At 47.6% G+C, this 12,770-nt stretch overlaps 1 protein-coding gene across 7 annotated transcripts in view; it reads left to right on the top strand.

Moving 5' to 3' along the window:
* Ntrk3 (neurotrophic receptor tyrosine kinase 3) overlaps positions 1-12,770 on the top strand; it is a 378,049-nt gene that overhangs the window by 99,916 nt on the left and 265,363 nt on the right. For all 7 annotated transcript variants that reach the window (XM_074061742.1, XM_074061740.1, XM_074061741.1 and 4 more), the window contains exons 5-8: positions 7,641-7,798; positions 8,532-8,674; positions 9,089-9,230; positions 9,670-9,966. In XM_074061742.1, the coding sequence (XP_073917843.1) occupies positions 7,641-7,798; positions 8,532-8,674; positions 9,089-9,230; positions 9,670-9,966 (740 nt within the window). The remainder of the gene's footprint in view (positions 1-7,640; positions 7,799-8,531; positions 8,675-9,088; positions 9,231-9,669; positions 9,967-12,770) is intronic.

Below are 12,770 nucleotides of genomic sequence, written 5' to 3'. Positions count from 1 at the left end.
CAAGGCTAAGTAGCTTGTTTAAGGTCACCTATTGAATAAGTTGTACATGTAGTTTCAAAGCCTAGACTGCTATGTTCCACCATCACTCAACTTTTTTTAATCTGTTTCCAATATAATGATATATTCTACAATAACTTTGAAAAAGCGCACTAGTTCTTCCTTAAATTACCCAGAGGGCTCTCTTTCTTGGGAGTCTTGCATCCAGTTCTCTTGGGATGCCTGCCCCTTCATTTGGGGGAGGCCAGGGACAGTGTTCCTCCAGGGGATATCTAGGGTCTGCTGTTAGCTGAAATATTAAGAAAATGTTCAGTGTTCTTTCTAAGAAAATCGTTGTATATGAAATCAATGGTGTGCTGCCCTGATGACCTGTTTCATGGAGGCTTGGAAACAGTTGTTCTATGGATATATATTTAAAGGCAATGTCAGATTTCTCCCAGAGGATCATGGGATTCTGCATTCATCTTTGCCAGGATCAATATACTAGTGAGCTAGATGTAACTTATGCAGGAATGAAGACATTCCTTCCAGTGTGAGTCAGCGTGTGAGTGCACCAGGTCTATAGAGCATTTTATTTCTATCATATTGTTAAGTAAGAAAAAATTACATTGGAGAATAAAGAAGCGCCCCTCTACAGAGCAATCACCCTGTAGGGGTCTATTTTTTGAGGAAAAATTGAATGTTGAGAGTGGAAACTTTATCTTTTGGCTGGAGGGGCCTCACATTGGCTCTTAGCTGTGGCTATGATTAAAATCCAAACAATTCCAGTTCCTGGCAAATGCAAGAGAGGGTAGTATTTTCTTGTCCGATGTCTTGATTAGTCCACATGGCGCCATCTGCCATGAGCCATCTAGACTGCCAGGGTCTGCCTGATGGAGCCTGTGGGCTGGGGTGTGGGAATGGGTCTGGTATTTTCAGGAAGAAAGAGTTTTGGCCTTGGAAGAGAAAGGGCTTTGTGTGCTATGGCAGCCAGGAAAGTCATAAGCCAGAAGTGTGAGGCTTTAAGTGACTGTCTACAAGAACAGAAGGGGCAAATAGGGTATTTAGTAATTTCATAGCACATTTCCTGCTGTCATGGAGGATCTCTCTTGACATCTCTGCCATGTCCCCAACCAGCCTGTCCCCAACCAGCCTGTCCCCAACCAAATGATCCTTGAAGGCACAGTTGACTGTTGAGACACCCCCCGTTGGAAAGGCTGAGTGTCTATGGCATTTCCAGTGGAATAGCAGAAGGAAGAGGCACATATTGAGCACCTAATGTATATGAATTCCTTGGAACATTCTCACAAGGGATCTTTTATTATAACCAGATTTACAAGTGAGGGACTTGAGACTTGGCCAGGTCAAATAAATACACCAACATCACATGGCTGGAAAATGGTAAATCCAGGGATTAGTATTATGGTTTTTGGCATTAACCACCACTTGGCTGTGCTGTTTCCAAAGACCATACTCTTTCCCTTACCCAACTCAGCAACGCACCCTATAGGCTTTGCATTTCCTTCTGGAAGTCACTTTCAAGATGGCGGCTCCCAAGTGGAATCACAGGAAAAAAAACCCAAACCATCTCAGGGTTTGTACATTCTGTCATTTACTTTTGTCAGCTGAGGGGGAGGGGCTCACAGTCTCCCACTAGTGTAAGGTGGTACTCCTCCAACTGAGCACAACAGGAGCACCTTTTAAGACTTGCTTTGGAGTAGCCAGTACTATTTCAATGATACCAATTTGAAGGACTCTGGCCTGGCATAGCACAGTGCTCTCAGAAATTTCTGGTTCTGGTAAGATGGTGTTACTTATTTTACTGACAGAGAAGATTACAACTGTCTGTCCAAAAATCAGAGCAAGAATCAGAGAGATTGTCTCAGAACTAAAGAAATGAATTAGGGAGAAAAAAATTAGGGAGAAAAGAAGCCTGGATTTTGAATCCCATGGTACCATTTAGGCCCTGGCAAGAGGCACCAGAGGATATCAACCCACAGCATGGAAGCCCTCCAGAAATACCCTAAGGACCTTTAATGCATCTCAAGCAGGCTTTTCTTCATACCCTGCATGCATGGAGCAGACGTGATTAAAATAGATTGGAATATTTCATTTTCTTAAAGCAAAGTGATAATTACCTCTGGTATAATTTGCAGATTTAATTGACTTGGTAAAATATTAACTGAGTATAGGAGATGGGATTGGGCTGAGCCTGACACCTTCCTCCTTCCTGTCTTGGCCATGATGACTCTGAAAGCTCTCAGAGAAATCACTAAACAACTATTTTAATAACAGTATTACTACAATAATCACTTCTGGCCTCTTTATAGCACCCCTTTAGTTCACAAGACAGGCCTATTATCACTAATTCTCTCAATAACTTTATGAAGAAGAAATGTGGAATGCAGTCCTCCCCATTTTACAGATATTAAACCAGAGCCTTGGAGAATTAAGTTATGTGCAGTCCTCATTTCTTAGTGCTGCCTGGATGAATTGCCACAAACGTGGTGGCATGAAACAACAGAAAATTATTTTTTCGGTGTTCTGGAGGCTAGAAATCTAACTCAGGGTGTGTGCCTTCCCTTCAAAGGGCCTGGGGCTGACTTCTTCCTTCCCTTTTCCAGCCATGGCTCCTGGTGCTTTTAGCTTGTGACCACCACACTGGTGCAGCCTCTGCCTCTTTCTCCCGTGACTGATGTCCCTGTTTCCTTATCCTTCACCCCCCTATTCTCTCTCTTACAAGGACTCCAGTCTTTGGGGTTAGGGCCTACCTGAAATCCAGAGTGATCTCTTTCCTTTATCCTTGGTTTTATTGCAAAGACTCTATTTCCAAAGAAGGTACTGGGGCTAGGACTTGGACTTGTCTTTTGGAGGGTATAATTCAACCCGTTATGTTTGCTCAAAGTGACATAGCTAGCTCTGCTTAGATCTTTCATATCTTTTCTGCCACCTGACTGTTGTTATCTCAAGGAGGCCTCTGCTGTGTGTCCTTTGCTCTGTGACAGTGGCCCCAGGATTACCACTGGTCACGCTGATGCTGAAGAAGTGATAAGAAAGTTCCCCGGGTGATGACTGGTGAGGAATCAATGTTTCAATGCATCAATGCAGTCATGGCCTTAGCTGCACTGCACAGTGTTTGTGTGCTGGGCCTGGATGGACTGAGTTAATCTATGGGAAGCCCGCACGGGCCTGTGATTAGGCCCTGGGCCATCTGGGGGCAAGGGCTGGGCCTTGCGTGGTAAGCTGTGCCCTGAAGCAGTTCTGCTGCATTATTCATGGGGCAGCCTGCATTATTAATGGAGCACAGAGAGCCATGCTTTCAGCTCTGCAAATCTGCCCCCAAACCCTGACTGAAGCCCAGCACTGGTTTGGGGAGAGGGCACTGAATGGGCGGTGCCATTTAGATCCAGGATTGCTTGTCTCTGCTTCTCCCCCATCTGCATATAAAGGCAATTGTGGATTTGCCCATCAGGATGTCCAGGTGCCACTGTTTAAGACTCAAAATGCAGCTGGGCCTGGTGACTCAACCCCATAATGCAAGCTACTTGGGAGGCAGAGATGGATCAGAGGATCACAGTTTGAGGCCAGCCCTTGGACAAAAAAACTGTTTGTGAGACCTGATTTCAACCAATGGCTAGGCCTGATGGCATGCTCCTATGCAGGGGAGCACAACAGGAGGATTGTGGTTCGGGCTAGCCTGGGAAAAAGTGAAACCCCTATGTTGAACATAACCAACACAGGACTGGAGGTGGGGCTTAAGCTGTAGAGTGTCTGCTTTGCAATCATGAAGCCCAGAGTTCAAATCCCAGGCCCATGACGAACAAATCAACCACAGAAAGGGCTGGTGGAGTGGCTCAAGTGGTAGAGCACGTGCCTGGCAAGCCCAAGGCCCTGAGTCCAAACCCCAGTATGGCCGAGAAAAAAAAGACTCAAAATGCATTCTGCTTGTTTGTTTTGTTCTCTCAGAGGAGAAGACTCCAAGGTTCTTCATAGTTTCCAGGAGACTCTGGATTGCAGTGAAGAACCAGATCTCAAGGTGCATCCCTCTGGCTGGATGTGGTCCTGCACACAGGGCCCTGGAGGGCAAGGATGGAAGGAAATGAACTGTTACTGAGTCGTGCCTGGCACATCCCAAACTTCTCAGCTAATTCTCCTGCCAGCCTCAGGACACACTGGCACCGTCTGCCTCTGAGGGGCCACTGGGATGTTGGGATGTGCTGCGGCCAGCCTCCAACATGAGGCAGGCAGGACTGCATCAAGTGTGTGTGGCTTGAGGCAGCCCTGCCAAGCTCCTCACTTGTCTCCTCTTTTCAACGCAGGTGGATAATTTGTATTTTTACACCTGCTTCATAATGAATGGCCACATCTTGTCAAGTGAGCAGCTGGGAACAACCAGGCTGACCTGGTTCAGTTTGTACATATTTAAGCATCTGGGCCCTCTGTGTTGTCCAACAGGGCTGCCAGGCCTCTCCTCGCAGCCCAGCAGTGGGGGTCCAAATCCCTCCACCTCAGGCTTTCCTTTTCCTTACACAGACTTGATAATAATTTGACTTCCCTCCCTCCCTCCCTTCTTTCTTTCTTTTCTCCTTCCCTACCTTTCTTTTTCTTTCTCTCTCTCTTTCTTTCTTTCTTTCTTTCTTTCCTTTCTTTCTTTCTTTCTTTCTTTCTTTCTTTCTTTCTTTCTTTCTTTCTTTCTTTCTTTCTTTCTTTCTTTCTTTCCTTTCTTTCTTTCTTTCTTTCTTTCTTTCTTTCTTTCTTTCTTTCTTTCTTTCTTTCTTTCTTTCTTTTCTTTCTTCTTTCTCCTCTCTCTCTCTCTCTCTCTCTCTCTCTTTCTCTGTCGATACTGACCTTTTTGCTTTAGTTATTTGTCTCATGGGGGTCTTACTTTTTTCTCATCTGACTCTGACTTCCTACTTTCCTAAGGATACCGTCAGATGTCCCCTTTCTTCCTCTTGCTTCCTCCTTGTGAGGGTTAAGTGAGGTGTAGTGTGTGTAGGACATGGGGCACAGTGTAGTCACCATACCACGTACAATGCAAATACTGTTATTCTCTTATTTCTCTGTCAGTTTCTCCTACTTTCCCTCTCTTCTTCATCACGTCTCTCTGCCATCTTGCTTAAGGCAAACATCTGCAAGGCCTTTTGACTCATCTGTTCCTTTCCTCCTCTAGGATCTGGATCTCATAATTGCTCTCCGCCCTGTCCTCACTCCTCTGCTCCTCCTTTCCATGGATCCCTTCTCTGCTGCATTCAACCAACCAGTTTTCTCCACCACTGACTTCCTGTCTCCGGAAGCTTCAAATATCACCTTCCACATTTCCTTTTCTTCTGCCTCCACAAAACGTGCAGTAGTGTTTTGTGTTCCTTGTGCTGTTTACTGTGTGCTCTCTGTTCCTTTCCCCAGTTTATTCTAGGTTTTTATTTACTAGTCGATAGTTCTCAAATGGTGGTTTGGGTGACCCCAAGCTTTCCAGGGAGACTGTGCAGTACAGTTTTTTCATAGCAATGGTAAGACATCATTTGCCCTTTTCACTCTCATCCTTAAGCCAGGGTACAGTGGAGTTTTCCAGTGACAGTGTGACATGCGATAACATCATTGCTCTGATGGCTAATGGAATTTGTGCTAATGTATTCTGGTGCTGTAAAATTTTCTGTTTCAGTTTCTAAAGTGGTAAATAATGAGAGATGCAGTCCACATAAACAAGAGCTATTTAAGGCCCTCAGGAAAATTTTAAGAGTGCACAGGAGTTCTGAGACAGAAAGTTCCAGCACATTGACCTTAGCAGCCTGTCTGATGCCTCCGTGTGACTTGGAGTACTGCATCTGAATTTCATCCCCTGTTCATTGCTTTGTCTGAGTTCCTTGAGAAATGCAGAACCATGCAACTGTGCGTGGTGGCCCTGTATATCCTAATTGCTGTCACACTCTCCAGTGCTCAGGCCTCAGTGGTTTCCCGCTGCTTCCTGGATGAATTCTGAGATTCCTGATGTGGCAGTGAAAGACCCCCACCAACTGGCTTCCAGCTTTATGTCCCCGTGCTCCCTGACACTAACTCTGTGTCTTGGCTGAGCTTTGCTTTCCACCTCTGCTTACAACGTCCCTTTGTCCTGGCAACTGCCTCCAGCTCTTCCCCTGTCTTTGCCTCCATGAACCCCTGAAGTCAAGGGTCCTGGCTCGCCCCTCTCAGTCTCTCCCGTGGCACTCTGCACAGGGCAGATGGGGCAGGAAATGCGTGGGTTTTGGAGTCCAACAGACTGATCTTTGAAACCCTGCTCTGTCATACACCAGCCCAGGGGCCTGAGCATGTGACTGCACCCCTCCAACATCAGACATGCCCTGTCATCTGTATGGGGTCAGCTCTGGTTCTCTCCGAGGATTGCTGAGAGAAGCAGATTCTTGGTAACAGCTGTTCCCTTCCCTTTTTCTTAGAGGGCACCGTGTGCAGAGAGAAGTCACGAGTGCACTTAGGCCAAGAGGATGATCTTGTGTAGGGATGTTCTGCCTACTCTACCTGAAGTCCTTGTCCCACAAAACATGGTTCCCCTCCTCAGGGGCCTCATTTTTCCCCCTGAAATCTGATAAATGCTGATGCATGCTTGACTATTTTGGAATTTGCCAGTTGTCAAAAATACTCGGGATCTTAATGCAGTGACCCACGTGCCTACCTCCCAGTACAACAGATCGATCCCCTCCATGGTCCAGAGAGAGAATCACCTTCCCCGTAATGGTCCAGGCATTCGGATTTAAGAGTTTGCACTTTACTTGAAGAGTGTTTGGATTGATTAATGCTGCTCATCGTTTCCTAATAACCTCACTGGGAGGGATGTGACTTGTTCCAAGTCACAAGGAAAATCCGTGAAGAACAAGGCTTTGAACTTGACTCTTTCCCTATCAGACGTTCTTCTTCACCAAGCTTTGTGCTCCTGGAACACAGGGACTGTCCTGTTTATCTCTCTCTTAACCCATGGCCAGATGCCAAACAAGCATTATTAAGGAATTTAGGAAGGAATAAAGTTGGTCCCAAGATGAGCTTTGAATATATTTGGGAAATAGCAAAGCACCCACTCCCCAGGGAAATCTCTCTCTCTCTCTCTCTCTCTCTCTCTCTCTCTCTCTCTCTCTCCTTTAATTCAAGAAGAATTTATATATGAGGTTCAGTTTTAGGTCCTGGACATACAGCAATGGACAAAATAGGCTATGTCTCTGACCTCAACATACAAGCAGACTAACCACTGGAAAGTTGTAAGAAGAGGCACATCCCAACCTGATGTATTTAAAAGGGTCTCTTTACTTGGTGAGGTAATTGTAGGGTTTTGTGTGTGTGTATGTGGGGGGGGGGAGCTGGGATTTGAATTCGGGGCTTCATGCTTGCTAGGCAACCAGTCTACCTTAAAACCACTCCACCAGCTCACTGGTGAGCTAATTGAGATGGATTTTTTTCAAAATGAGATTATTACTTTTAAAACTAAATAAGATCATGGACTACTTACAAGCCTTCTTCCTTCCTTCCTTTCTTTCTTTCTTTCTTTTTTTTTTTGTTCTTTCATGACCTTGCTTCTCTCCTTCTCTCCTGGTCCCCTGAAGAGGTCCTGCTGGCCTTGGCCCTGGGAGGGAGCTGGGCTCTCCTTGGTTCAGGGATTCCTTCCCTTCTCTTCTTGCCTACAGGAGATTGGAGCAGAACTTCTTCAACTGTAGCTGTGACATCCGCTGGATGCAGCTGTGGCAAGAGCAGGGGGAGGCCAGGCTGAATGCCCAGAGCCTCTACTGTGTCAGCGCCGATGGCTCGCAGCTGCCCCTCTTCCGTATGAACATCAGTCAGTGTGGTGAGTACCTGGGAGGCGTCCTGCAGACACATAGTGTTGGGTCTCAAATGCCATGCTAGGGCCTTCTTTCCAGCCTTGCCCGGACTTGACCTTTGCAGCTGGAAGCAGTGGGAGTCACCTTTTCCCTACTTGGTCATTCTTGTCCCTGAACAGCCAGGGGAAGGGTGATTTTAGGGACCACAGATGGGAGTTCTGTGTATGCCTTCTCAGCTGACCCTTCCTCTCTGTTGGTCAAAGCTCAAGGAGTAGGTCCCAAAGTGTGGTCTCTGAACTTTCTGTTTCAGGAGCTTCCAAGGTGATTTAGAACTGCAGCTTTCTGGGCCCAGCCACAGATTTCAGAGAGCCCAATGTCTTGGATGGTCCCCCGAAATCTGAATGTTTAGCAAGCTCCCTGTGAGAACCTGAAACACATCAATTTTAGAAGAACCAGCGTCCCAAGTGGAATGAAGCCATTGGGCTTAGTTTTTAGAAATTCATGCCGTGTGCAGCTGTCCTGCTCACACCCTGCTCTGCAGGAGCATCCAACGGCATGGGCCTCAATTCTGAGTTCTGAGGACTATTGGGGGGACTTTGGGGTCTTCCAAGAGCTAACCAGGTTGTGTTGGAGTCATTGTTAAGCAAGGTTATTAAGAAGGTTATTAAGAAGGGCTAACATTATCCCCATGGACAGAGCTTCCTCTGGGTAGTGTCTGCCTGTCTTTTCACTTGCGACTGCCCTCCCCCCTGCTCCCAGACCTTCCTGAGATCAGCGTGAGTCATGTCAACCTGACCGTACGAGAGGGGGAAAATGCTGTCATCACTTGCAATGGCTCTGGGTCGCCACTGCCTGATGTGGATTGGATAGTCACTGGGCTGCAGTCCATCAACACCCACCAGGTAGGCGTCCTCGGATCAGGCCCTGTCAGGAGGCTGATGAGTGCTGACCCCTTAATCTTAGCAAGAGAAAAATTTTGTGGCCCTGTCCCTACAATAAGAAACAGACTTGGATTCCATCTAGCTGTAATCTCTTCTAGTCATTTTGACCTTACACGTGCTATTCAATCTCTCTATACCTCAGTTTTCTCATTTGTAAAATGGTCATGGTGCTAGCGTGCACCCCATAGTTTAAATATGAGGGTTACCTGACCTATTGACTGAAGAACCTGGCCCGTGGTCAGTGTGCTTTCACCAGAAAGACCTCCTTCACCATCTTCTCTGCTTTCCTCTTGATTCCTAAAGACGGTTAGGTTAAGGTAGGGGAGCTGTCCAGGTAGAACTGTTTGATTATTGTCTTTTTATTGGGGTTTTCAGACAAATCTGAATTGGACCAATGTACATGCCATCAACCTGACGCTGGTGAATGTGACAAGTGAGGATAATGGCTTCACCCTGACATGCATCGCAGAGAACGTGGTGGGCATGAGCAATGCCAGTGTTGCCCTCACTGTCTATTGTAAGTGCCTGTCATCATGGCCTCTGGCTGGGCATCAGGAGGACCCTGGTGCAGGAGGCTGGGGATGGGGTAGAGGCATTGCTAGGGCTGAGCTAGAGCACAGACTGTGTTCTACCTGTGGGAACGGAAAGGCTCTCTCAGGGCAGGACTGAGAAGTCCTGGCACAGTAAACCTAAGACACAGTGTCCGTGCCCCTCAGAAGACTGTGTAGCTCTAGTTCAGCTGCTTCCTCAGTACACTTCTGATTGGCCCATTCTGCCTTTGGCTAAAACCCTCAAGGGTCTCAAGGGAACCCTCCCCAGAAGCTTGGATGAAGACAGGCGTCTTTTCCCCTCTGTTGGGGTGGTGGGTGGTCAGATCTCTGTTCCCATCAGCCCTGTCGGAGCTGGAAGTTCCTAGAAGGCCTGCGTCCTGGACGTCAGCTGGCCTCTTCCCGCAGATCCCCCACGTGTGGTGAGCCTGGAGGAGCCAGAGCTACGCCTGGAGCATTGCATCGAGTTTGTGGTGCGGGGCAACCCACCGCCCACGCTGCATTGGCTACACAATGGGCAACCTCTGCGTGAGTCCAAGATCATTCACGTGGAGTTCTACCAGGAGGGTGAGGTCTCTGAGGGCTGCCTGCTCTTCAACAAGCCTACCCACTACAATAATGGCAATTACACCCTCATCGCCAAGAACCCGCTGGGCACAGCCAACCAGACCATCAATGGCCACTTCCTTAAGGAGCCTTTTCCAGGTGAGATGGCACCAACTCCTTCTGGTTGCTTGGGGGTGGGCTCGGTGTGGAGCAGTGGTGATTGCTCAGCTGGTTATCTTGGGTGACCTGGCGACATGAGCTGTCACCATCCACATTCTGTATAAACTAGGATAAAGTCTAATTTTCCAGTAGCTGTCATGTAACATCTGAGCCCTTCAGAAGTACCCAGGTGTGCATTGAAAACCTCTGTGTTATAGTAGAGGGATCAAGGGTTTAACAGATGGACAATTGTAGTGAGAATCTTGTACTTGTTCAAAGACTCTGAGCCTGAGAGTTTGCCTTTCTAAGTCTTGATTTTCTCACCTTTGAAATGGACATGATTACGCCTCTCCCCTGAGTCTTTTGGCTTTTACGTGAGCTAAGGTGTCACAGAGGTTGGTTCGAGATGGTGGTTCGGTGACCTTCCACTGTAAGGGAACCCCCATTTCCCAGATTTGTGGCATCCTCATTCTCCTTGCTCGTCAGCAGCAAGGCTTGCCTTCCTTGGACCTGGCCTCCAGGACTGAACTCCTTTCTGCTCTTGTTCCATGGTGAACTAATGCAGGGTGGGGGTAGGTGATGCTGACAAACAACCTCTGATGGTGTTAATGTCACATGAACCAGGGCTAATAATTGAAGTAATGGAAGAACTTTGTTTGGATTTTTTTTTGGCTGTACTCTCCTGAACATAGGACCTCAAACTTGCTAGACAGATGCTTACCACTTGAGCCACACCCCAGCCCTTTTATGCTGCAGTTATTTTGCAGATAAGGTCTCAAGCTTTTTACTCATGGCTGGCCTTGTCTAGGACTGTAATCTTCCTACCTACACATCCTGCATAGCTGAGTTGACAGGTATGTGCCACCATACCTGGTTTGTTTGTTGAGATGAGGTCTTGCTAACTTTTTGCATGGTCTGGCCTTGAACCTAGATCCTCTGATCTCTGCCTCCCAGGTATCTGGGATTATAGGTGTGAGTCACGGTGCCAGACCAAGTTTGTATTTTTGGGTGGTCCAAATGCCTTTCTACAGCTGGAAGAGAAGAAATCACCAAATTGCTTAGTGAACGTGGTTGGTTGTAGCATCTCCTGATGGGTCCCACAGTCCGTAAGTTTCTGCTCATCAGGTCATGTTTCTTTGCTGACCTTTGTGATATGTGCTGGGAACAGACTGGGTGACTTCCTGACCTTCAATCCCCAGAAGCTTGGGTTTCTAGTGAGATAAAGGACAGTGAAAAGACAAATATCACACACGAAAAGTAGGAAGGCAGCAGAGCCAGTGTCTTGCAGGATCTGTTTGGGTGAAGGTGACTTCACAGTCTGTAGATAACCACAGGGTGGTGGCTTTGGGAACTCAGTGCATGGTAACCCAAACTAGAGTCCCCACAAGTGGAGCTGGAGAAATGAGGCCATGTGTGCAGCTACTTTCTTGTCATTGAGGTCCATGAGATTATGGCGCTGTCTCTCAGGAGAGGGTTGAGCACATGCTGATGTATGAGACTTGGGCAATTTCAACTGGCCTGACAAGCGTGATGTCACCCCCATACATCCAGTGTCCAGTGAGAGGCCTCACAACCCTTCCCACTGTGGGCTGCACTTTTCTTTCGGCAGGAAGTGTCCTGCCCTGCACTGTGGATCAGTGGCTTTTGGTCACGAAGATAATTTGATTTCATGGGCCACAAAGTCAGTCTAGACCTGTTTGACATCTAGGGTTGGCCTGGTCCTGTACTCCCCCTGTGTCAACATGCAAATTAGAGAATGAATTCTGTTTTTAAAGAGGACAGTGAGTCTTCTCTCCCTGATGGGGGAAGCGTGAAGCAATGCTTCCCTTTCCAAATGGAAACTCAAGGCTTGGAGAGAATGGGGAGCCCCAGAATGTTCAGGAGGGAGGGAGTGCCACTCAGGGTTCCTCTCCAAGTGAGTATCCTGAGAGCCATGGGGCAACAGGAGCAGTGGATGGTGTGGTAGTCAGCCTTTCCTTTGCCCTCTCTCCTGGGTGACAGCAGTTGTCTGGGTCCTCCCAGCTTAGTGGACACATTTTCTGTCTCTCTAAGTTTCAGCCCCTCTCACAGTCCCTGGGGACCCTTGTCACATAGTCAGTTATCAAGTCTCTTTAGGCCAGTAGTTCCCAAGGTGAGCGCCCAACCAGCAGCCTCAGCCTCACCTGGGAATGGGTTAAAACTCAGTTCTACTGAGTCAGACTAGCATGGGTTTTGCTGCTGTGTTATCTGGTCCTCAGGTGACTCTCAAGCAGCATTTGGTGGGAATCTGGCCCCAGGCGGCAGAGGACTGAGTCTCAGGAAGCCCTGAGGGGAAGCAGCTCACTTGAGATCCTTTGCTCAAACCCATCCATACCCTGCCAGGGCCACCCGGTGTGAAGGTTTGCTTGTTTCATGAACTTTTATATTGAAGAAATCAGAGGATGGTGAAGAAGCAGTGATGGGGAGAAGATGGGCCAGATGTGTCAAGTGACAAGATGTCTAAATGTTCAGAAGGGTAAATATTCTGGGGGAGCAAGTAGGATATGCCAACCCCTCTGAACTAAACGCACACTGGCTGAGCACTGGATACAAAGCCGTCTGTGAATTCTGGCTGTTTGTTTCTGGTGGTACTGGTGACTGAACTCAGGCTAGGTAATCACTCTACCATGCCAGTGGTCCTTTGCTTTCTATTTTATTTTTCAGATAGAGTCTCATGTGTTTTCCCAGGCCAGCCTTGGACGATGATCCTCTTACCTCTGCCTCCTAAATAGCCAGGACTATAGGTATGCACCACTGTGCCTGGTCCTGGCTCTGTTCTTTTGATG

This window comes from Castor canadensis, chromosome 19 (assembly GCF_047511655.1).
Source record: "Castor canadensis chromosome 19, mCasCan1.hap1v2, whole genome shotgun sequence".
NCBI lineage: Eukaryota > Metazoa > Chordata > Mammalia > Rodentia > Castoridae > Castor > Castor canadensis.
The sequence above is the reverse complement of the archived record's forward strand: the minus strand, read 5'-3'. Positions and strand labels throughout refer to the sequence as shown.